This window comes from Bos mutus, chromosome 7 (assembly GCF_027580195.1).
Source record: "Bos mutus isolate GX-2022 chromosome 7, NWIPB_WYAK_1.1, whole genome shotgun sequence".
NCBI classification, from domain to species: domain Eukaryota; kingdom Metazoa; phylum Chordata; class Mammalia; order Artiodactyla; family Bovidae; genus Bos; species Bos mutus.
This window is the reverse complement of record NC_091623.1, coordinates 93,034,441-93,059,328: the sequence shown is the minus strand read 5'-3', so window position 1 is coordinate 93,059,328 and position 24,888 is coordinate 93,034,441. Positions and strand designations below refer to the sequence as shown.

Sequence of the window (24,888 nt, the reverse complement as noted above, 5' to 3'; positions counted from 1 at the left end):
ACTGCGGCGGGTAGAAATCCCTGGATCTAGGTGTGTCCTCCCCCACCCAGCTCTTAGCCCAGGATCCTGAGGTCGCAGTGTTTCCCCCCCACCACCCCGCCCCCAGCAACACGGACGGTTCCAACCCAGGTCCGCAGTGGCGTGAAGGTAGCCTTTACCTCCTCTCGCAGGCTGGGAGGGGGTACAGCCCGCGCAGCTGAACCAGCTGCAGCAGTCGCCGCCACCCTCCATTCATAAAGGAAAAAAAAAAAAGCAACAACAACCTCCACCCCTCTTTGTAAAAGAGCGACGGCCCCTGGAGGAGCGAGAGCCAACCCCAGCAATCACGGGTTAAGTCCTTTTCCGGCCCCCCATTCATAAAAAAAGGAACGCGGCGCATGCGCGCGCGGGGTCTCTTGTGCCCACCCATTCATAGAATCGCGAGCGGCGCGCGTGCGCACTGGAGCTCCCTTCCCTCCCATTCATAAAAAAGCCATTTTCCCAGGCAGTGGTTGCAACATCGCCGCGGAGGCAGTGAGAGAAGCTGACAGCGCGGAGCTGGCGCTGCGGAGCGCAGGGAGCCGAGCCTGTTCCTCCGGCCGGCGTCTGCGAGGATAGCGGCGTCCGATCCGCTCGGGTTCGGGGGTTTACACAGACGTGGAGCAATGCTTGTGACTCTGCGGCTCCTCAAAGTAAGTCCTCGACCGGTTTCGGGATGTGAAGCTACCCTTCTCTGAGTCGCAACGCGACTCCCCCTCGGGCTGGGGCAGATGCTGCGCTATGTCTATACGCGCCTCAATGTTCTTTCCCTCTCCCTGCGCCTCCTGGAGCAGCTGCGGTGCGCCGCAGCTCCCTGACGCCCTCGGCTGGGCCAGTTAGGCGCCGGGGGTGCTCACAGCCTGGCACCGGCGTTTCCGACCCCCGGGCATTGCCAAGCCGGGCTTTCCCACTCTACCACTCAGAAGCACCGTGCGTGTCCCGGGAGTTTGCTTCTGGCCTGGCCCCTTTCCACCTACCACTACCCACCTCGGGTGCTGGAACAGGCGATTTTGGGCTCCGTGAGGAGCCACCTCTTGGGTCCGGCGGGCGCCTTCACCCTGGGCGGCTCGCCCACCCTGGGCTCTCTGCCCACGGTGCCAGTCTGCCGTAGATCTCCCCAGCCCGCCGCAGAGGCCTATGCTCGACGTAGGTTTTAGTTTACCCTTCGGAGCCGTGATGGACTAGGTTTCTTTCCTTCTGCCTACCCCTCGATGGTCAGCGCAGGGCTGGCCCGGGACTGGGCATTTGCTCTCTCTTTGATGAGGCGGTTCCTCGCCGTCTGACCTTTGCTCTGCTGCCGCATTTTATGCTGTGCAACTGCCTTGCAGTTGCCTTCCTTTCCCCGGCCTCTGCAGGGGCCAAGGCTCCTCGGCCTCCTCGTGTCCCCCTATACTCTGGCACCGAATTGTGCCAGGCCCCGAGGCTCCCGGCCGCTCTGGGGCTGTGGTGGGGGCTGAAGGTGCGTTTACATAACGCCAGGCGTGTGGGAGCTGGAGGAAGAGGTTGCGTGCCTAGGAGAGATAAGTCTCCCGCCTTCCCTCCTTCCTTCTTGGTGGTACCAGGCTTGACATCACCGAGAAGAAAGAAGGACAGAGACGGTACGTTATGAAAATTCTGAATCGCCAAGGCTTGGGAGGCAATGAAGGGGGGTAAGGGCAGGTTTGGCCAGCCACGACAGCTGGAGCTTGGCTCCATATCACTGGGGCCAGGGCTAGGGCCAGGGCTGTGCCCAGTTTCCCCTCCCTGCAGACGATCAAAAAGCATTTAGACAGTAGCTGCTCTTGTGCAAGAAGCCAGTTTCTCAATTCTCTTTGATTGAGGACTGGGGGTTGTGGGCAGAGGAAGCAAGAGAGGTGGAAAATGGTTGCATGGCTAGATGGGCTGAGTGATGAAGGAAAGAAGAGAACTGGGCTGGAGGGCTGGATGGTGGGCAGAGGGGACAGATGCTGGCTGCCTCATGCACCAGCTGCTGGATGGGTATCCATTTTGCCAGGCCTGGATGAGGGGGCAGAAGGCTGCCTTGTGGCCCACTAGGGCTCGGAGGGCACCTCTCCCCTCAGGATGATTTGTGAAGAAAGGAAGGGTGTGTGTTCAATGGGGTGCCCAGACCCAGCGTGAACCCCCTCTTTCCTGCTTCCAAACCAGTGAGCATGATTCTCTCCACTTTGGGGGTTGGGTAAGAGAAAGTGCCTGTCAGTCTGGTTCGCTGACTGAGGAGGCTCTCAGTGCCTCTGAGCCTCTCAGGGATACAAAGCTGGGAGGTAAAAGCCCAGAGCATTTAGGAAATGTGGGTTTATCAACGTCTTAATCAGCTCGGTCTGGCCTGAGGCCCTGCCCAATATTGCACTGGTGATTTCACAATGTTTAGAGTTCCCTGGATCTTAACACAAATGGGGCATAAACATCTGAAAATTTCAGTTTTTCCCCTTAGTGAAAGACTAAGTGGGTATGGGGCAGACTAGGAAAGGGTGGGCAGCCACCGACACCCTTCCACCTCTACCACCCTCCCTCTACCCCCCCGCCCCTTTCTCTGTCTCCCTCTATCTCTTTAAGGAGAAGGGTAGGAAAGAAATTGTAGACACGTCCGGTATAAAATCAGACTGCCTCTTTCCTAGCCCTTGGGAGGGTCCTCACTTGCCAGAAGGCTCTAGATGAATTCTAATATGAACAGTGCACATCCTGACCAACTGAGCTGCATGGCTAGTACAAGGTAGGCGTTTTGGTGGCAGATTTGTAAAATCTCCTTGATGGACAAATGCTCAGTGAGGACGACATCTCTTGGTTATCTTCCTTTTTAGATTCTTACTCTCTGTTCTGTGGAGAATAAGTGCTCTCCTGCTCATTCCCACCACCTTTTCTACTAGTACCCTCGGAAATGGCAACATCTCCTTAGAGCTTCCAAGGGGCTTTGTGGGAGGAGACTGACCACCTGGAACAGAATGATTCCTAGTTAAAGCAGGGCAGAGGCTGAAGACATTTGGAGCTTGCAGGTGTCATTTTTGCTTTTATCCTTCCAGAATAGGTGGAGAGACCAGAATTTTAAAATTAAGGGAGGAAAAAACACCCATTAACACTTCAGAAATGGCCCCTGAGATGTACTGCTCTGGAATGCTTGGGATCACATGTGTGGAATTCTCTTCCAATTTTTGATGCTGTTAGTCCCTTCATGTCACATCTTCCAGCACCAGTTTTTGGGGTCCCACAAGCCTTTTTCTTTTCCCAGGCTCTCCTCTTGGGTAGGGCGCAGGTAATGGTACCAGGGTGCTTAGAAAGGAGCCCCTTCTCTTCAGAGAAGGAGTTCAGTGTAAAAACTATGGGATTCAGTTTGGTTCTGCATCCAGAGTTGTCTGTCATCTGGCCCCAACTGAGGCAGGAGTTTCCCTGTGAGGAAAACCTCTGGATCTAGGGACAGAATTGAAAATGTTGGATTTGGGATATCAATATGACTGTGTTTTTAAGGAAGGGGAAGGGCAAGAGTGGAGAAGCTTCCATCGCATGGCCAACCTGGAGCTATTGGACAGAAGGGAAAGCAATGACTCACTGGAATATATTTTTACTCTTTCAAAAGAGCCAGAGGAAGAAGGTGATGAAGGGCAACATAACGGAAGACTGTATTACCTCTTCTAGACCAAGGTAGGGAACTGGGTCAGAGCAGATGAGAGGTTAGGAAACTTGGGCTTAGTCTCCCCATCTGCAGAGTGGGGAGAAAACCCCCCGCGCCCACCCAGGGGCCAGGGCCAGCCGAGCAGCTAGCCAAGTGTGCAGGGCTGGGGCTGTGCCCATGTTACTAGGGGTGCCTGTTAGGAGGGCCTGGTTGTAAGGAAGCCCCTTCCTCCACAGGAGACGTGGGGTACTTCTTGATGTACAGAGGGGAGGATGCGGAGCTCTCAAGGGGGCCTGGGGCCACCCTGCAGATCCAGACAGCTGACAAGGCTGGGGATGTATCCGGGACATGTGGCTGGGTTTAAGAGGCTCCACTGTTCAGCTGTGATCATGATTGTTCTTTCCAAGGACAGTCAGTAGAGGAAGCAAGGGCACCAGGGAGGGAGCACAGATGTGCTGGATCTTGTGGAGGAGGGAAGGGGCCCTTCTGGGGCAGGTGGCCATTTGCAGAAAAGTGGTTTCCCTTGTCTTTTTCTGGTTGGGGGGAGGGAGAGTCATTTCCTGCCCCCTCCCAGGAGTAAGCTAAAACCTATTATTGTAACTCCAGTTCTTAGTGGAGGATGGTGAGACCAATAAAGTGATCTTTGTGCCAATGGGGGTGGGAGTCCCTCCCTGGGGTTTAGGCTCCTGGTCCCCCACCCCCAAACTCTGATGCAGGCCAGGGGTTCTAAAACTGTACCAGTATTTAACAGGCTTCTTCTAGCTCCATTCTTTTCTCACTCTTGACTTCTAATCCCTCTTTAAGGGGATCTGAGCAGACAACAGTTATGAGGGGAATACATCAAAGCCAAAATGTGTAGCTGGTTAAAATAGTCCAGAACCAAAAACTACAGCAAGACCTCTCCAACTCAGCCTTGTACAGGGGCTCTGGAGCTCAGCTGACTGATTGTGGAAAAAGAAGTTTGGGAACTGATAACTGAGGATGAGACTAAGTGAGGATAAGCAGCTGTTTTCTTTTGTGATCTCTGACAGGTTATGGCCAGAGGTCAGCTCCTAGTGTGGTGCTGGAATTGGGGGGGGGAGGGCGGTGGAGGCGGGGCAAGAATTCTCAGACAAATCCAGCTGTCTAAATGCCTTATTCTCAGCCAAGATGATCTCCCTCTGTGTAGGGTACAGGGAAGACAAGCTCTGGCTTCCCTCGTTCCCCTCACCCCCTTTATTTTTTTTAAATGTGTCATGTGGGATCTTAAGGATCTTTAGTGAATTGTAGTTCCCTGACCAGGGATTGAACTCTTGCACCCTGCATTGAGGATATGGAGTCTTAACCACTGGATTATCAGAGAAGTTCCTCCCTTCCTCCCCTTTAAAGTCTTTCTGAAGCAATAATTGGAGCTTAATGAAATGAGATGTTGTCCCAAAGAACCCAAGGGATAGTGGCAGATGTAGCAGTGGGCTGTCACGCAGCCTGTTGTTTAGTTGCTCAGTTGTGTCCAATCTTTGCAATGCCATGGACTGACTGCATCCTGCCAGACTCCTCTGACCATGGGATTTCCCAGGCAAGAATACTGGAGTAGGTTGCCATTCCCTTTGCCAGAGGATCTTCCTGACCCAGGGATAGAACCCGTGTTTCGTGCATTGCTTAGAGACCTTTTTCTCTGAGCTGTTAAAGGGTTAAACAACCTTCCCTGAAAGCATCTGCTAGGACTGAACGAGGCAGTACAAAAAGTGCCCCTTCGTTCAGAGCTTCTTGTCAGTTTGGCATTAGCTGACCTGTAGTTTTCAAAGTACAGCTGTCAGATTTTCCTAATATTTCCCAACTCCTCTCCCCGGGTTAAGTCCAGGGGAAGTGGTGGATGGCTGGAGCTGACATTTAACATGGGTCTTGATTCTTTCCAGCCAGCCTGCACTGAGCTGTGTGTCACCTTGATGCTCAGCCTCTCCCCGCAGGTATCATAGACTACAAATACAGGGCGTTGTGCTCTAGGCTTTTTAATATCACTGACTCGCTATTCTTTCTTCTGCCTTCCTCTTACCCTAGCTCCTCCTCTTCGCCACAGACCTGGACCAGGAAGCCACATCCATGAATGTGCCCTGGGGACCCTGAAGTTCAGCTTTACAGGTGGGAGGAGAGGGGATTCCCACCCACTCTAGGCTTCCCTTTTAGGGGCTGCTTTGTGGTGAGATCCTACAAGTGAGACCCATTCAACCTTAAGAAAACTAAAAATGAAAATGCTTAGTAAAATGGAGGTGTGTTGAGGACAAAAGAGACAGCAAAGAAAACGGAGTTGGAAGCAGAAATGTCTTAAGCACTGAAGCTTCCTTTAGTGACAGGTTTCAAAGCCCTGGCCCCCCACTCTCCACACTGAAAATTCCCCTAACTGGGGGCCAGTCTGATACCAGCCCTGTCTGGCTTCATTTCCAGACTGGTTGGGTTAACAGCCCGAAGATGGCCTGATGAGGTTCCCCGAGGGCTGATGGCAGACCCGGGAGACTGGCAGAGTTCTTAGCTACAAGAGAGAAGGGTGCTTTCACGCCCTTCCCTGAATATCCAGAAGTTACTGCAAGTCCCGGCAACGGGGATGACTGGGTTCAAGTCCTGCCCTGACCATTTGCCTGCTCTATGACCCTCTGTTCTTCTGTTTCTTCCTCTGCAAAGTAGGTGTTATTCTCCAAAGTGATGGTGAGGATTTAAGGAGAACATCACTGAGGATTTAGCACAGATCCTGGCACCAAGAAATGTTTCATAAATACTAGATGCTTTCCTAACTATTAATTACTATTAAAAAGTTGGAGTGGAGGTAAAAGTTTCCTTTCCTCGTGCTAATCCATAAGGCTGTCACCTACAACTCCACAGAGGTGCTTCTCTGGCTAAGTGGAGTGCTGGCTTTGTTTCTCTGTCCACAGTCTTCCAAATGGGCCATCAGTCTCCCAAACAACCTAAAAGAAGCAAAAGCCTCCTCTCTCCTATTTGTATTACAAATCTCTTCCTTCCTTGCAGGGGAAACAGAGTACATATTAAACTACACTTAAGTTCGGCAGTGTTGGGTAGACTGGACGGTAGGTGTATCCCAGTGAGTAGAGACTGATCTTTGAAACTGAGGAATGGGAAAGTGGGGGTTTGAAACTTCACTTAGCTGTGCTGAAGTGTTATCTATCAGGCTATCAGCAAGTATTTTTTTTCATGTGAGTCAAATGAATTCAACCGTCCTGTAGAGGGACGGTCCCAGCTAACTAGGAGATGAAGCCTGAGAAGATTGGAGACCTATAGGTCTGAGCCAGCTGCTGGCTTTTGCTGGGCTGTAGCCAGAAGGAATCCTGCATCAGTGTTATGATGGGGAAGATGCATTTTAGAATATGCTGGCTGGAGCCATCCAGGGCGTGGCTTGCCCTGAGACAGCTGAGTTACCAGGGACCCAGCTCCCACCCTCTTGTCTGGCCCTAAGTGCAGACCCAGATGTTGACAGCTGCCCCTGGAGGGTGATAGGAGTGGGGTAATGCCAATATCCCATTGCCAGCAGCCACTGTCCCCACCCTGGCTTCCTGGAGGGACTTTTCCAGGAATCTGCCTTGTGATGAGTCCAGGGCCTGTTAAAATCTGAGCATTGTTCATGCCTTTGATTCATCCATAGAAAGTGTGCTCGTTGTTTAAAGAATCTCAGGAATAGGATTGGAGGAAGGAGAGTGGGTGATCGGTTTAGGGGAGGGAGTACCCACAGCGTGGCAAGTCCCAGCCCTGGTCCTAAGAAATGAAAGCTCAACTACATGGGGCAATACAACCTTCAAACTGCCACTGACATTTTGTTGGCAGGACCCTGAGCTTTGTGACCTGAGCTTCTGGCATAAGGGAATCACGTTGTCTTTGTCTGGGGTGGGGGTTCTGGCGGAGGCACCTCTTGGCTGGCGCCAGAGAGTCGTCTCCTGAGCCTCTGTCAGCATTTTCCATTCTTTTGCCTAGTCACACCTTTTCCTCCAAGCAAAGAGCTGGAACCCGGGGCTCCTAACTCTTCTTTTTTTGACCCCAAACCCATTTATTCTAGAAGCAAGGCTTTAGAATCCCTGCAAAGAACAAAGTGAGCCCACTTTAGCATTCCTGAAGTTCTGCCCCATGACCAGCTTGAGCCTTGGAAAAAATTCCTCTCCCAAAATACTCAACTGACATCTCCCATCCAGCCCCAAACCCAGGACCCCTAAAGGAGGCTGTCTCGGCAAAGAACGACTTCCTGGTGGCAAACCTGCCTGACACTGAAGTCACACTCTGCCGTAGGAAAGTCTCCTCGTTGAAGATGATGCTTTCCTGACATGTGGAGGGAACACAAGGCAGGAGAGAGGCTATCCCCAGGCACACATTCTCCGAAATGGGAAAAACTGCACAGAAACACCAGCATCTCTTAAGTAGATAGGGCTGTGGGACCAAAGCCAGTAGTTCATGGCCTTTGTGAAGGGGAAATATCAGTTGACTGAGCAATGAACCTTGTAGAAAAGACTTAGTGCTTTTTTCTGCATTTTGCAGTACACAGATGAGAACCCTGGGGATAAGCTCCCTTTCATTCACTTCATGAACTTTGCACCTAGACTGAGCTTTTTATTTCAGTCAGGCTAGAAAGCATCTAAGAAGTCCTTCCCCAACAACTGAACCATTTCTAATCAAACCATTGTTTCCAAGCAGAGGAAGTATAATGCAGAGTGTCCTGAATGGCTTTTCTCTCTCTATCTCTTCATTCTTTATTATAGACATTGATAAGTATGGATGTGTCACTCAGAGCCAGGTATCTCCTGTGATTGGAATACTAGGATGACTAGCTGGGGCCCAAGTCTGGAGGGATGTGAGGTTAGAACTGGAAGTGGAAACCTATCCACATCCTATTCTTAGGTACCACTTTTTTTTTTTTTTTTTAAGTTTAATTGTTTTTAAGTTGATGTGTTGTATTTTTTTTTTTTTTTTTAATTAATTTTATTTTATTTTTAAACTTTACATAATTGTATTAGTTTTGCCAAATATCAAAATGAATCCACCACAGGTATACATGTGTTCCCCATCCTGAACCCTTCTCCCTCCTCCCTCCCCATGTATTTTCATTTTTATTCAGTTTAAGGATTTTTCTCATTTTTTGTCACTGCATGTGGGATCTTATTTCCCCAACCAGGGATCGAATCCCCACCCCCGGCAGTGGAAGCTTGGGAGTCTTAATAACCACTAGACTGCCAGGGAAGTCCCTAGGTATCACCTTTGAGGCAAGATGAACCTAATAGCAGAGGTACCGTCCGCTCTCCAAATTAGAACATCATTAGCATCTTGAAAAAGCATTTACTGAAGCCCTACCCCATAGCACATTAATCCAATGTGGTTTGTTTTTTTTTTTTTCAAAGGTGGTTATCATCTCCTTCTATCTTCACCCTGGCTGTCTGTTCTATCCCCCAGCCACAAGCCCAGTGGAATCTTCCCAGAGTCTAATCTTTCTCTGGGATTCCAAATTGGGCAGAGGTCTTGGCCTCTGCTGCTATTTCTTTAAATTGATCTCCAGCCGAATTCCGAATGTAAAGGTCAGCAGGCGAGGAAATGGCACTTCTAATAGAAAACAATGTGCACTTTCTAAATTTGAACCAAGCCGTTTCCGCTCTTTGATTTAAGTGACTTCCTGGGGTTCCGTGTCAGGCACTGCAGTTGAATCTCTGGCCAGTTTCCAACTTAAAATTGCACTCTCTCGGTGAAATTAGAAACTGATCCAGGCTTGGCTTAGCTATTCTAGTAAACAGCATTTAGGCTGAATGTTTAGCTCAGTATTTGGAAATGGGTGAAGTGAGTGCCCCTCGGAGAGGATTTCCCATCCAAGTTGTCGGAGGGCACCTGTCCAGGGGTTATTAGCCACTGGAGGTTGTTGCTCTTAGAAGTAGTAGTAATAAGTTAATATTCTGGATGTGTAGGCATCAGATACAGCTCCTCCTTCTCTTGTGACTATCTGAAATAAAGGCTTTTGTTTATCTAGTTGATAAAAACTCCACGGGAGCACACAGGGACTGACTAAAGTAGTCACCACATCCTCACACTCAGCATAACACTTGGTACTTATTAGTCATGCTTATTAGTGCTCAGGAAATCCAAAGGTTGCTCTCTGGGATGGTCTTAAATTACAGTACATGCTGTGTGTCAGGCAAAATGCTAGGTCCTGGATATGCATTTTTTTCATTTGGTTCTTACAAGAACCCATTTTACAGGTGACAGTACTAAGGCATAGAAGTTAAAGAACCTCATTCACAGCAGCACTGCTAGGCAAAGGTGAGAACTTGAACTTGGATCTAATTACAGAGCCTGCATTTATAACTGCTAAGCTCTGTCTTAAATCAGAAGCATGTTTCATGGGGATTATAAGAATGAACATGGATGGCCCAAGTTTGAGCCCCAGTTCTGCTACTAATGGTTTTGTGTGACTTTGGACAAGTTACTTTGAACATTAGTTTCCTATAACTAGAAAAGGGGTAATGGTAGTTACATTCTAGGGTTATTGTGAAAAGTTGATAACATAATAATATGATGCTTAGAAGAGTCCTTGTAAGCGCTAAATAAGTTATTTCTACCACTTAAAATTGTCATTACTGTTAATACTAATCATCTAAGCCTTAATGCTGGGTAGTCCACCAAAGCAATCCTATTTCACTTGGGCTCCCAAGGACCTAATGGTGGATGGGGGTGTTAACAGGCCACCTATTGATGCCTGGAATCCATTCTCTTCCTCCCCGCCTACCCAGGGCCCCTAGAAGCCTGTTACTCCGCACATCCCAGGACCTCCGGCCCCATGGAGCCCCCGATCCCACAGAGCGTCCCCTTGACTCCCAGCTCAGTCATGGTCCAGCCCCTACTGGACAGCCGTACGGCCCACAGCCGGCTCCAGCACCCTCTCACCATCCTTCCCATCGACCAGATGAAGACCAGCCACGTGGAGAACGACTACATCGACAACCCTGGCCTGGCACCCCCCTCTGGCCCCAAGCGGACCCGGGGTGGAGCCCCAGAGCTGGCCCCAACCCCAGCCCGCTGTGACCAGGACGTCACCCACCACTGGATCTCCTTCAGCGGGCGCCCCAGCTCTGTGAGCAGCAGCAGCAGCACGTCCTCTGACCAGCGCCTCTTAGACCACATGGCACCCCCACCCGTGGCTGATCAGGCCTCCCCGAGGGCTGTGCGCATCCAGCCCAAGGCCATCCACTGCAAGCCGCTGGACCTTAAGGGCCCCGCTGGCCCCCCAGAGCTGGACAAGCACTTCTTGCTGTGCGAGGCCTGCGGGAAGTGTAAGTGCAAGGAGTGCGCGTCCCCCCGGACGTTGCCCTCCTGCTGGGTCTGCAACCAGGAGTGCCTGTGCTCGGCGCAGACACTGGTCAACTATGGCACCTGCATGTGCCTGGTGCAGGGCATCTTCTACCACTGCACCAACGAGGACGATGAGGGCTCCTGCGCCGACCACCCCTGCTCCTGCTCCCGCTCAAACTGCTGCGCCCGCTGGTCCTTCATGGGCGCCCTGTCCCTGGTGCTGCCCTGTCTGCTCTGCTACCTGCCCGCCACTGGCTGTGTGAAGCTGGCCCAGCGTGGCTACGACCGTCTGCGCCGCCCCGGATGCCGCTGCAAGCACACGAACAGCGTCATCTGCAAGGCAGCGGCTGGGGACGCCAAGGCCAGCAGACCGGACAAGCCTTTCTGACGCTCAGGGTCAAGTCCCAGCGCTCCGCCTGGAACCCTGGTTCCCTTCTGACACCTGAGAAGAGCATCACAGCACAGCCAGAGGTTTAGCATCCCGAGGCTGACCCTGCTAGTCCACCTACCCCCCACCCCCAGCTGCGAAAGAAACAGGGACCACCATCACCCACCCTCTCTTCCCCAAAAGGATGAAGAAGCACTTTGGGGTTGTTTTGTTCAGGATCCTGGAACTTTGTGTGAAACAGACAGTGGCAGGGGTGTGGTGTGGTTCGGGGGCGATTTTTCTTTTCCAGAAGATGGAACACAGATGTGGACACATATCCGGAAGTTGCAGCTGCTTGAATGCCTTCCTGGCCCTCCTCCTCCCTCGCTTTCTCCCTGCTCTTTTGCATTCTCTCTGGCTGCCTGGGAGGAAATCTGAGTGGCCAGGGGACTTGGAAGAAGACACTTGGAGTCTGACCATCTGTACCTTCTCCCAGCCTCCACCCCAGTCTGCCCCATCTTGGGGAAGGTGTAGACCCTGGCAATCCCTGTTGTATATACTCGGGAGCCCCCACCCCTCGTACCTTGCTCTGCCTGGAGCCATGGATGGATTTAGGAGCCACTGCACAGTACATTTTCTCCCTTCCAGCTTCCTCACTAACTCTCGGGGGTGTTCCACTCATGATACCGTCCTTCGGCTCTTACTGAGTCACAGACTCACCTGCCTGCTGTGTGCCCCCAGTTCTCTCTACCCAGATCCTTTCCAGAAACTTCACTACGGGTAGAGAAGACCGGAGCAGCAAATTTGAGACCAAATAGCATTTTGCCAATGAGTCTGAGGCTGTGGTCTCTGGATCCAGTCGTTACACGTTTTTATATCAGATACTAACGGTGTTTTAAAAAATAATAATAAAACACTTGCTTCCTTTTGGGCCACCCCCAGGAAGGGCTGATTTCAAAATCTGGGGGGCGAGCAACCTCAAGGAACACAATCCCCCCTCCCCACCAAGAAGAAGATTTTAACAGCAGAGAAGAGAGGCAGCACCTCGTGCTGGCAGAGTGATGGCTGGGTGTGGGCTTCTTCTCTCCTGATTCTGCTGCTTGCTGTCCTAGCCTTTTGTGTACAGTGTCTGTATCTTTAATGTAAATAGACAGATGGTGACAAAAGAGTCTATTTTAGTGTTAGGAGGCCCTGGCGGGGGGAGTCAGAAAAATGCAGGTGGGGGAAAGATTCTCCGGGGGACTTCTTGGGATTGAGCCCTGCTTCTGTGCATGGCCACATGAGCCCCTCCCAGCAGCCCCCAAAGACGTAGCAACTCTCTCTCAAGGTGCTAAAGGACTCAGCAAGCGCAGCTCGTCCCGTGGGTAGGTACTTGTTGCATGCAAAAGCTGTAGTGTGTCTGGTCCTTACTCCCCAGCAATTGTGTGGGGTTTTTGCTTCATGTGGTATTCTGTGCCTCCTCCCTTTCCCCCTCCCCGCCATGACAGAAAGTAGCTTGGGTCTGAAGAGCTACCCTGGGGCGGTGTTGGAAGTGTACTGGGCACAGCCTTTGTAGCACTTCAGTTTGTTCTGTAGGAACAGAACAGCCTCCTTGAAGGAGGCAGGTAGCTGTGATGGTCACGTACCCAATGCTTCTCAAGGACTTTTTTTTTCCTTCCCTTCTTGAAGACTGGTAGTAACATCTTATGATTTAGAATAAGTTAATTGTAACTGTAGGTATTTATTGACTGGAGGAAAGGAGGGGATGTCTTATTATTTTAGGCTTTATTTATATAACATTTGCTAGCTTGTAAAAGGCGAATATGAAATCTGCGTTTTCTAAGGCTGATTCCTGTAGCTACCCTTGCCACAGTTGTCATGGATGTATGGATGTTATTGCACAAATCGGAGGCAATGATAGAAAAAACACATTCAGCCAACCACTTGTCCTAATTGAATGTATCAGATGTGTACTGAAGGGACTGGAGACGTTTTTCCTCAGAACAGGTGTGCAGAGGTTACCCCCAAAAAGAGAGGGCATACGTCCACTCTGGGAGAGGCCTCAGAACTTTCCCCAAAGCCCCTCCCTCAAATGTCTCCACGGGAAACTTGACCCAGTGGCAAGTTGCACTTTGGTGATCTTTGGTGTTCTATGTGCCCATTCTGTGGAGAACTGATTTACATAAGCTGTGTACACACACACACACACACACACACACACACCCCTACCCCTACCCCACCATCTCTACAAAGACCCTTGTTTGTTTCCTGGCAAGTAGCCTCCTGAACACACACACACACACACACACACACACACACACCCCCTACCCCTACCCCTCCATCTCTACAAAGACCCTTGTTTCCTGGCAAGTAGCTTCCTGAACCCTGACTTTGTGTATATAGTTGTAAACATGGATTTTTCTGGGTTTTGGTTTTCTTTTTTTCCTTCCCCTGCTTTGGCTTGTTCTTTTTGGTTTGCATCTAACCTGCTAGGTGGATGTCTGCAGAATTCTCTGTGTCCTGTGCAGTCAGCTTTCGTTCGTTCTCCCAGCTCTGTTGCATAGCAGTCCCTCAGCATGTTTTTCTGGAAAAAAGAAAAAACTGGCTTGCCTGTCGCCCCCAGGGGCCAGTCAAGGGCCACTGAGGGATCAAGCTCTCAGCAACACGACGCGTTTCTGCCGCCACTTCTGGCTGACTGTGTGTCCTGTGACCAACGGCTTGCTTGGCTGGTTTATGCCTCCTCATCTTGACCTTTTTAGCAGACTGCCAGCTGCTTCCTACTAAGGTTCAGTCTGGGATGGCTGGTGGCTCTGCCTGGAACTGGGGGTGGGATCCACAAGCCTGGGCCCAGGACCCTTGTCCTAAGGGGGTACAGCTGCTTCCCCTGGAGGGTGGGTTTGTAAAGTCCCAAAACCCTGGCAAGTGCCCTGAGAACAGGGTCTAGGAGAGCCAGACCTTTCTAGGTGGAACATGGGGTCCACCAAGGCTCCTCACTGGCTCTGTCTGGGAGGAGTGAAGACCAGTCCCTGCTGTTGACATGGGCCCCTTCACAGCTGACAGACGGAAGACTATCGTGTGATGTGTCTGGTTTTTTCAGTGCTCTGGAGTCTGCACACATCCCCTCCTGATGGTGAGGCCCAGTTAGATTATGACAAGTCCCAAGTGTGGAAAGTGTGGGTTGGGACCAGATCCCGTCACGTTCATGGTCTCCATGCTGCCCCAGGAGGTGTCCGGCGGGGTGTAGGCACCACCACTTTGCACTGTACACATCACTAGGGCATCCTATGAACTGCACTGGCCTTCTGGTTTATGTCTTGGGTAAGCATTTTCATGCCCTCTGCTTACTGTGACAGTCGACGACAAATCTTAAGCTGCCATCTTTGCTGTGGGTAAGTCGGTGTGCTGTCTTGTCTTGCTTTCTCTTCTCACTGCCCCACAGTTCAGTTTTGTGTTAAAAACAGAAAAGCTGTTCAAGGGTCCCATCCCGGCATATTTTCCCTCTTCACTGTAACCCTTTCTCATCCCACATCAAAAGTTACCACAGAAGGTTTCCTTTGTATAGAATATTTATTTTGAAGCTCTATTTTAATAGTATTTATTTTAGAAAGTCTACTATTGTAAGAGTTCTTCTGTTTGTGAAGAAAAAGCAAGTTAAAAACTGAATGTACTGATCTAGAAAATATATATAAATATATATTGTTAAATATACATAGGACTGCTGTTTCTCGTGTGTTTGTGTGTTCACACCCCTGACATCCTCACCCAGCAAGGTGTCAAAGTTTGTCAAAGAACACCTGCTAAATAGAAATGAGTGACCAGGCTCCGGCGGACAGTGTGGCGGGGGGACAGGGCTTCCTGGCCCTGGTCCTGGCTCAAGGATGACCTTAGAGCCCCTGGAGGAAAGCTTCACTTTCTGATGAAGCTGAATCCTGCCAGGTGCTGCTAAATCCTCTGGCAAGCCCTCCCCTATGCAAGAGTGTATTGGTAACAGATGGATGACCGGGAAGTGGGGGAGGTTCGTCTACCTGTCCAATTTATACAAATTCTGCAGCTCTTTTCTTTTCACCTTGGTGTTCCCCAAGCAGATTTTCACATATATTCCCACACACAGGCTTACAGAAGGCAAACAAAAAAACCCTTGGCAGTTTCCTTATTTTCTCTGGACTGGTGGCTACTGTAACAAACCCGTCCCCTTGGACTTCCATCTAGTAAATGACGTGCCTCTGCCTTCCTTTCCAACACACCTTCCATCTATCCATCTCCCCTATACCATGCAGACATTTAAATCAGGATGCAGTGAAGGGGTGGGGGGAGGCAGGGAGGAGAGACTTTAATTACTTTCATTGCATATACCAATCACAAGGAGACTTGGACTATTATTTTCAAACTGTGAACACATGCCTCCTGTTTTAAAGATATTTTTCTGTTAGCCATAAGGGGCCCAACAATGGTTGACAGAAGAAACTAGACAGACAGGTGCCATCTGGAGCCCTGAATCCAACTCTGGGTTGTCTCTGGAGTCACCAGGGATGGCATATTTCCAGTCTTTGTGAAAGCCTAAGACTCTTCTTCGAAACATCCAAACTCATGCCAAGGATCCCCTGGTAACTTCCCAAAAAGGCATAAAGGATGTCCATCCTCCTTGTGGTCTTCTCAGCACTAGAACTGCTCCAGAATAAAGACGCCAGCCTCCCCCTCAGCCAGAACTTGTGGCCTCTCCTGCTCCTGGATGTTGGTGTCTTCCTTCACTGATGACACTTGGAGGTGGTTTTCCTTTTCCTTGGCTCAATCCCAGTTACCGACACCCAGGCTTTAAGTCTTTGGTGTCTTGATAGGTGGAAGCGTAGGGCAGGCCTGCCCCTGGTTTTGTTTCTACAATTTAGAGATTAAAAATAACAGAAACCTATACAGGATGTTGGGTTTGTCTCACCCACCCAAAACCTCTTGAGGAAACAAGCTAAACAAATGTGAGCTTATTTCTTAAAAATTGGTGGCCAGAGAAAAAGCCCTGCCCGTGCCTTCGTCATCTTTCCTCGCCTGGTCCTGTTCCTCTTGGCTCCCAGTTATGAAATGACTTGGGGCAGTAACAATGCTTAGAATATAGTGAATGGTTCCTTTTTGCCAAGTCTTGAACATACTTGACTGATACCATCGTTAGTTACTTCTTCAAGATGCAGAAATTGAGGGTCAGGCCTGTCACGGTTGAAGGGTAGATGGGAAAAGGGAGAGCTGAAGGTTTAGCAACTCAGTTTGGGGCAGAAGCACAGGATGGACTAAAAAGACTCCCCAGCAACTAAATTTAAAAATAGAGAAGGATTTCAACTCTCTCCACATCCATAACCACACACCTCATGTGACGGCACCACAAGCCTCAGCTCATTCCAAAAAAAGAGAATAGTGAGGACAAGGGGGAGTCCCCACGCTGATGGCAGAAAACAAGAACCCCTTGGACAATTCATGTCATCAGGCCAGGAGGCCCTGAGCCCCTTCTGTAGCTCCCCAGCTGGCCCCTGCAGCCTGTTGAAACTGCACCTTGAAATCAGCTTAACTTCGCCAAGTTGGGTTGTGAACTCGTTGAATGCACCCCAGCAGACAGCTCAGTGCTGGAGGTGTGTGCCCGATGAAAGCCAAGAGGACATTTTTCAGAGCCCTAAGTTTATTCATCGGAACTTTAATAAAACAATATGTCCATGGCCTGGGGCAGGTATAATTTTCATAATTTATGGGTCTCTGAGACAGGAAGAGAGCTCAGGGTTTTATTGTGTTTTGCACGATAAACGGCATTCCAATTGTCTACATGACGTTCCTTAAGGACTGTTGTCTGGCAGGAACACAGGCCTTCTGGAGCCCACCTGGGCCTCAAGGCCCGAGGCAAGGGGTAATTATGAATACATCTGTATCTGTTAAGCAGGAGATGATTGAAAAACTCCCTCGTTTCCTTCTGTCATTAGAAGACACTTCCTATGCAGACACCTATATTAACATTTAACTGTTGCAAGGTTGGAAGCCTCCCTGCTCCCTTCCTCCCCTGCCTTTTCCCTTGGGTCTACCCTCTTTCTTCCCCGTACCTGAAGAGACTAGGTAACCAGTCTCCCAACTGGCTTTTCTCTCACTGGGCTTCGGGAAGGAAGGAGTGAGTGGCTTCAGACTCTGAACAGAAGATCCACCAAGGACAAAGCAAGAGAAGAGCTCCAGGTGATGCTCTACTTGGAGTCAGTATTCTAGAAAGCCTTCAGAGTTATAGAGGTCAAGTGGCCTTAGGAAATCATTACAAAAGCTATTGCTTCTGAGCTGCATTATCATTTACAATCTTGAAAAACAATCAAAATAGGTTGATATAATCAGTCTCCTTTTATAGATAAGAAACCCTGAGGCTCAAGAGAGACTAAGTCACTCATCCAAGGCCACACAGCTGATAAGTGGTAGGCCTTCCCCCACAGCCTGTGTACTGAATGCTAAGGGCCTACTCTTAACTTTCAAACACTCCCTAAATAGCACCTCTCCTAGGATCCCCGCACCCACCCCCCCACCATGTGCTTCTACAGAAGTCAATAGGATAGGTAGTATCTAAACAAGATTACATAGACTGGTTGAGATTGGACTGGAACCTGGGTCTAAGCATCACTTCACAACATCCCATATAAAATACTGAGGCCCCCTCAAACAGATCTCAGGAAGGATGCTGCGTCACCACACCACATGGTAACAACCCTCCCAACACTGCTCTTGGCCAGCCTTTCTCATTTCCTCTGCAATCAAAAGAGAATTGCTTCCCCAACCTGTGGAATTACTTGGTCTGTGGTGGCCAGAGGCAAGAATCTTAACAGGGTGAGGGGGGAGTTTAAGTTGCCCCAGATAATTCAGAAGTGTGGTCTGGTGGCTTTGTGGGTGGGTGGGGCTGCCGCGGCTGTGTGCAGAGAGATGCATACACATGATTTAAGGGCGCAGGCCCCCTCTCTGGGTTTCCAGGGGCAAAGCACAAAGAAGGCACAGACCAAGGAGCCACAGTTGCCCGGGTGGATGCATAAGGCAGCAGGGCTGGGGACCCCCATGTTTCTAAGCAGAGCTCCTCCCAACCCGAGGCCACTGCTTGACGAGTTTCCAGGCAATGCTCCAGCCAGCCCTGGATTACCAAGGCTCTCTGAGGTGCCGGATCTAATCGGATTAAAGAACTAGTGTCCATCCAGGTGGAGCCGTTTCCCAGAGTGGGCACAGCCAGGGCCTTGGGGCTCTCTGAGAAGTGGCTGCCACTTCCGCAGACCCCTCCCCTTAGGACCGTGTGTGGAGAAGAGCAGCTGAGCCTTATGGTCCCACTGCCCGGGTCCCTGCTCTGCCACCTTCTCTCTTGTGACCTTGGGAGGGTCACTGCCCTTCTAATGACACTTGGCGGGTTTGACGGTGATTGTGCGCAGCACTAATGTTGTTACTCATTATCTTAGAGGCAGAAACATGGTTCATAGAAGAGTAGAGAGTATAAGAACTCGGTCTTCTCTCCCCTTAGCCTCAGTGTCTCCTCCATCTGTAGCCTAGACACATGGATCACATAGGCAAGAAATCAGACAGTGGCTCACAGTGTTTTCAGAAACTTGGTTGTTATTTGAAAATGAAGAGGCTTCCAAAGCCAGATCTAAAACTTCTCATGAAAAACAAAAAGCACTGACTGCTCTGGGCCCCCCATCGCCTGTGGCAGCAGATGGCTGGAGCTGAAAGGCAACTAATTACACTTTGCAAACTGGGCAGGATCCCCTCACTCTCGCACAGCATCCCCCCACCCATTTCACTGTCCAAATCCCCTGCACTGAGTGCCAGTTGGCACTGATCATGGTGTTTGTACCTTGATGTCCCTTAGCCCAATCTTGCTTCTCTTTTTCACATCATCTTCCTGGCTCTCCGTTCCTAATGCCAGCTGGTGTCAAGTCTGACTGGCCTCCTTGGGCAGTTGAACCCAAGACAAGATGTCCCAACCCCCATCTAGAAGGCTTCCTAAGGATGCCTACCCTCCAGGCATGTCTCTCAGGCATAGGTGTCAGAGTCATAATGCCAGAAAGGATATCTGAGGTCATGGAAACTGGAGATTTTTCACCTAGGATTTGAAGGTGGAGGAGGGGGTAAAAGGAGCCCTTTGACACTGTAGGTAAATTTCTGTGTATTTTTGCTTTTTGTCTGAGAGACAGTTTCCAGCTTCTCTGAGGAGTATATGACCCACTATAGTGTTCAGAATCGCTGGTCCAATCCACCCACTTCCATCATATGGGTGAGATCCTGAGTGCATCTTGTCCAAGTCACACCACAGGTTAGCTGCAAAGCCAAGAAGAGGAGCCAGGCTTTCTGTCTCCCTAGGAAATTGTGGTTTCCAAGCACTTATGTACCAATCTATAGTATCTTCTACCAAAAACTTCCCCACAGTGATAGCAACAGCAATGATGCTATCAGCACCACACCTCCCCACTCCGTCTCACCCTGCTCCTCTCTGGTCTTTACTGGGCTCCTTCCTGACACTCCTGCAACATGCAGTGTTGTGATGACCTCTTCCCACCTCTTCCCACCTGTCTGTTCACAGCCTGTCTGTTCCCCCCAGCAGACGAGCTCTTGTTCTGAGGCTTCTTGTTCTCGACTTCAGCACCACCTGGCCTTTGTCACGGCGCACTTAGAAACTGTCCACTGTGGTAAAGCAGCAGGTCGCTTGCTGGTGACTGGCAGCACTCCAGAGTCCAGGCCTCTGTCCGCCCCCAGCCACACCCACTGCCCCAAGCTTGGGGATCAGCGTTTCCATACACACCACACCCCTTGGGAAGCTTCCAGTACAGCATCTGGCATGTGAGTAGCAGTCAATAAATATTTGTTAAATGTGTTAATTAATTAATGATATACCAAAAGGAGAGTCAAAGGGGAAGGGACAAGTGGCCTCAGGCTTTATTTCTGTCCCAAAGCCAGCCTTGTGAGAGGATGGAGGATTTCCACCTCATACCCAGGATGATGTGAACGACAGGACCAGCTTTTACCTCTGGTGGCTGACACTTGAGTATTTAAGGCCTGATGCCAACCAAGTGCTTTTGACCCATTTTTTTCATCCTCACTCTGTGCCTATACTTCTATTAGACCCATTTTACAGGTGAAGAAACTGAGGCTCTAGAAGGTGAAGTCATATGCCCAAGGTTACACAGGCTTGACTCCAGAGCCCCTGCTTTCCTACCTGTGCTCCCATCCCTGGACACTGGGAAGAGGGTGTCTGGTCAGTGGATTATGGGGATGTTTGATGTGTGGGAAGAGGCCTGAGCCCTGGCTACATGCTGTAGGATCATTTGTGGAATGCAAAGGTCTTTGGGGCCAGTAGCTTGCAAAACTGAATCTGGCAAATTCCCAGTCCTCTGCTCCCTTCATCACTTGCCTGTGACAGAACAACCCCAAGGAAGGAAAAAGGAAGTCAGTTTAGGAACTTAAGCTATTGGGTTCTCCTGGCCCTTCTAGAAGAGGTATGGTTACCAAAAGCATTTATTAAGGGTCAGTACTAAATATACACCACTCAAACCAGGCCAGCTGAGAACTATTACTCATCAGATTCAAGGGGAAAATCAAGGTGGTACTTAATTTTTTTTTAAATAACATGAATGTTGCCAAAAAAAAAAAAGAAAGAAAATATAACGGGGAAAAACTCACCCCCCGCCCCATTCCCAGTGTCAGTTTAACATTTTGCTGTATACCATTCATTCATTCAACAAACAGTGAGTGTTTACTATGTGCTAGGGACTATCCTTCCATCTTTAAAGTCATACATGGGATCACACTGCATAAAGCTGTTCCTGCAAAATGCTTTCTTCACTCAACACACACCTGGACTCTCTATCATACCTCCACCACTCCACTTTCTGATTTTTAATAGCTGATATTACATGTCGTTTTATTTTCTGCCTCACCACCTCCTCTTCCAACCTTCCCTTTCATATGCACTGCTCTCCACACCAACCACCCAACCTTAACTAAACCACACTCGACACACTCTCTGCTCATCCTGCCCAAGGAGGCCAGTGGTTAAAAACAGGAGCCTCATGGGCCCATGAGTGTGTGTGTGTGATGGGGCAAACTGGGTGGCAGGGCTGTGCACAGGGCAATCCACTGGGAGACACAGCAAAGTCCTCTCTCTTCAGAAGAACTGCCAAGTGGAGCATCTCTCACATAGTGCAGAATCCTAGATGGCACAGCGTTCACCCTACAGATGGCCATGAAAATAAACTGAAGGGTAATGTGAAAGGCAATCGTCTTTAAGATACACAACTTTCACTGACAGCTCCAGGTCTGTACTAGAGACCTGTATTCCACAATGACAGCCATTTATCCAATCTTTTCTTGCCACTGCCCTTAAAACCGTCCAGCTCCTCCTTCTGCTGGCTTCCAAACAATAGAGCATGGAAAGGGAAAAACAGTAGCTCTGCAGCGAGAGACCTAGCAGATGCCACTTGACCGAGTCATCAAGGTTAAACATCACCAGTTACAGTCACATTGATGTCATATACTCTCTGAAATCACACGAAGAGAAGGCCTGTCACCTCTCCTATTCGTCCCCAAATTCATAAACTCTGTCAAATCATGAGAAAACAGCAGAAAAACTCAAATTAAGGGAGATTGTATGAGATACCTGATAGGTACTCTTCAAAATGTCAAGGCCATAAAAAGAAGGAAAGAGTAAGAAATTTTCACATACTAGGAAAAACAGGAGACATGTAACATGGTAGAAAAACTGATGAAATCTGAATAAAGAGTATTACCAGTTCAGTTCAGTCGCTCAGTCGTGTCCGACTCTTTGCGACCCCATGAACCGCAGTACACCAGGCCTCCCTGTCCATCATCAACTCCTGGAGTTCACTCAAACTCACGTCCATCGAGTCCGTGATGCCATCCAGCCATCTCATCCTCTGTCGTCCCCTTCTCCTCCTGCCCCCAATCCCTCCCAGCATCAGAGTCTTTTCCAGCGAGTCAACTCTTCACATGAGGTGGCCAAAGTACTGGAGTTTCAGCTTTAGCATCAGTCCTTCCAAAGAACACTCAGGGCTGATCTCCTTCAGAATGGACTGGTTGGATCTCCTTGCAGTCCAAGGGACTCTCAAGAGTCTTCTCCAACACCACAGTTCTAAAGCATCAATTCTTCGGCGCTCAGCTTTCTTCACAGTCCAACTCTCACGTCCATACATGACCACTGGAAAAACCATAGCCTTGACTAGACGGACCTTTGTTGGCAAAGTAATGTCTCTGCTTTTCAATATGCTATCTAGGTTGGTCATAACTTTCCTATACCAATGTTAATTTCCTAGTTTTGATAAATTACCATGATTTATGTAAGATGTTAACATTAGAGGAAGCTGGGTGAAGAATACAGGAATTCTCTGTACTATCTTTGTAACTCTTTTGTAAATCTAAAATTATTTCAAAATACAAAGTTTTTTCTAAAAATAGAGTTGTCATATACCCATCAATCCCACTCCTGGGCATATATCCCCCAAAAAATATAATACAAAAAGATACGTGCATCCCTATATTCATAGCAGCATTATTCACAAGAGCCAAGACATGGAAACAACCTAAATGTCCAATCAACGGATGAATGAATAAAGAAGATGTGGTGCATATATACAGTGGACTGATTACTCAGCCATAAAAGAGAATGAGATAATGCCACTTACAACAACACAGGTGAGCCTAGAGATCATCATACTAAGTGAGGTAAGTCAGAAAAAAGACAAATACCGGGTGATACCACTTAAATGTTTAATCTTAAATACGACACAAATGAACTTATCTACAAAACAGAAACACACTCACAGACATAAAAAACAGACTTGTAACAGTCAAGGGGGAAGGAGGGGATGGACTGGGAGTTGGGATTAGCGGATGCATACTGTTATATATAGAATGGATAAATAACAAGGTCCTACTGAATAGCACAGGGAACTATAACATCCTGTGATAAACCATAATGGAAAAGAATATGAAAAAGAGTATGTATGTATGTATGTATGTATAACTGAATCACTTTGCTGTAGAGCAGAAATTAATACAACATTGTAAATCAACTTATTTCAATAAAATTAATTTTTAAAAAATAAAGTTTTAAAAAGGAATATGTACTTTTAAATCTTCAGTTTCTTCCCACTTAATTTAGAATGAAAACCAAACTCCTTACCAAAGCCCACAAGATCCTACCTAATCCAGCCCTCCCACCCTTATCTTGTTGTCTCTCAACCCCAAGAAGCCGCTTCCTGCTCCTGAACCCCTGCACTGCCTCTTGCTTCTGCTAAAATATTCTTCCATGGCTCACCTGTCTCTTCTCTCAGCTGAACTGTCACCTCCTCGGAGAGGACTTCCTGGGCTGTCTCTTGTCCTGGTCTTCTCCTTCACTGCGCTTAATTTGCAATTATACACATATGTGTTCATGTACTTATTGCTATCTGTCTTCCCCCCGTCAAGAGTAGTTTTATTCACTGCTGTATCTACAGGTCTAAACAGTTCTTGGCATACTGATTATCATTTTTCCCTCTTTACAAAGGAACCCATCTTCTATTGATGGACATTTAAGTTACTTCCAAAGTTTTGCTCTCATAGCTAATGAGGCAGACACCTTGATATCAATTCCCTGTTCTTGTTTGGATTTCTTCCAGGGTTCAGGCAGAAGTAACTGTTACAGCTGCACGGATAAGCCCTAAGGAGTGTAATCAAATTATGTTGACCCCAGTCTCCTAGCTAGTGAATTGTTCATGAATGAACAAGTAATACAGAAATGACCAATAGGATGGGAGGGGAAATCTAGGAAGTTTCTTCATTGTTAAAATGACAAACCAAGAAGAAAGGAAAATACGGTAGTGTCTTATGACACTGAAATAGCAGCCTTCTTGGTACCATGAACAGAGGTGGCCTGAGGATAAAGGCCAGAAATTGGATGGCAGAGAGAAAACAGGGAAAAAACCTGGGTCCTTTTTGACATCACTGAGCAGCCTAATTAGCCAGTCCTGAAGTCATTCTACCTGAAGTTTTATCTAAGTGAATAAAATTTTCATACTCATATATGTATATGAAGTATATATACATATATTGTGGCCATGCAGCATGTGGGATCTTAGTTTCCTAACCAGGGATCAAACCCACACCCCTGCATTGGAAGCTAGGAGGGGTTTTTTGTTTGCTTTTATTTTTTAAACTTTTTATTTTGTATTGGGGTATAGCCGATTAACAAACAATGCTGTAATGGTTTCAGGTGAACAGCAAAGACTCACCATACATACACATGTATTCATTCTCCCCCAAGCTCTCCTCCAATCCAGGCTGCCACACAACGTTGGGAAGCTCAGAGTTTTAACCACTGGATCACCAAGGAAGTCCCACTTTCATATAATTGAAGCCAGTCTGAGCTGGGTAATTTTTGTGATTTGCTGTCAAAGGCATCCTTGCTAATAGAGCTTGTAGATTTTCTACTTCTTTACAAGGCTGGTGCTTAGACATATCATAGGCTTCGGAGGGGCTATAAGAAGTCAACTGTAACTTCCAACTGTGTAAGTACAAGAAGTCACCATTTTCAGCTCTTCCTGGGGTTTCCTTGAAACTAATGCCACAGGGTCATAACTTAAATGTG

At 48.6% G+C, this 24,888-nt stretch overlaps 1 protein-coding gene across 5 annotated transcripts; it reads left to right on the top strand.

The window, feature by feature from the left end:
* The first annotated feature begins 469 nt into the window (after nucleotides 1–469).
* SPRY4 (sprouty RTK signaling antagonist 4) lies at nucleotides 470–14,985 on the top strand. 5 transcript variants are annotated; one of them, XM_070374535.1, is made up of 5 exons: nucleotides 470–671; nucleotides 3,587–3,651; nucleotides 5,660–5,740; nucleotides 9,835–9,895; nucleotides 10,366–14,985. In XM_070374535.1, exon 5 carries the CDS (start codon nucleotides 10,413–10,415, stop codon nucleotides 11,310–11,312), a length of 900 nt encoding a protein of 299 aa, XP_070230636.1. In that variant the 5' UTR covers nucleotides 470–671; nucleotides 3,587–3,651; nucleotides 5,660–5,740; nucleotides 9,835–9,895; nucleotides 10,366–10,412; the 3' UTR covers nucleotides 11,313–14,985. The 5 variants fall into 5 exon arrangements, with proteins under 5 accessions (XP_070230636.1, XP_070230632.1, XP_070230634.1 ...); XM_070374531.1 differs by lacking the exon at nucleotides 9,835–9,895; XM_070374533.1 differs by lacking the exons at nucleotides 3,587–3,651; nucleotides 9,835–9,895.
* Nucleotides 14,986–24,888: the final 9,903 nt, after the last annotated feature.

Bases quoted from the DNA above. Each gene is read 5' to 3' on its own strand.
- SPRY4 (XM_070374533.1), top strand. From the start codon at position 10,413: ATGGAGCCCCCGATCCCACAGAGCGTCCCCTTGACTCCCAGCTCAGTC.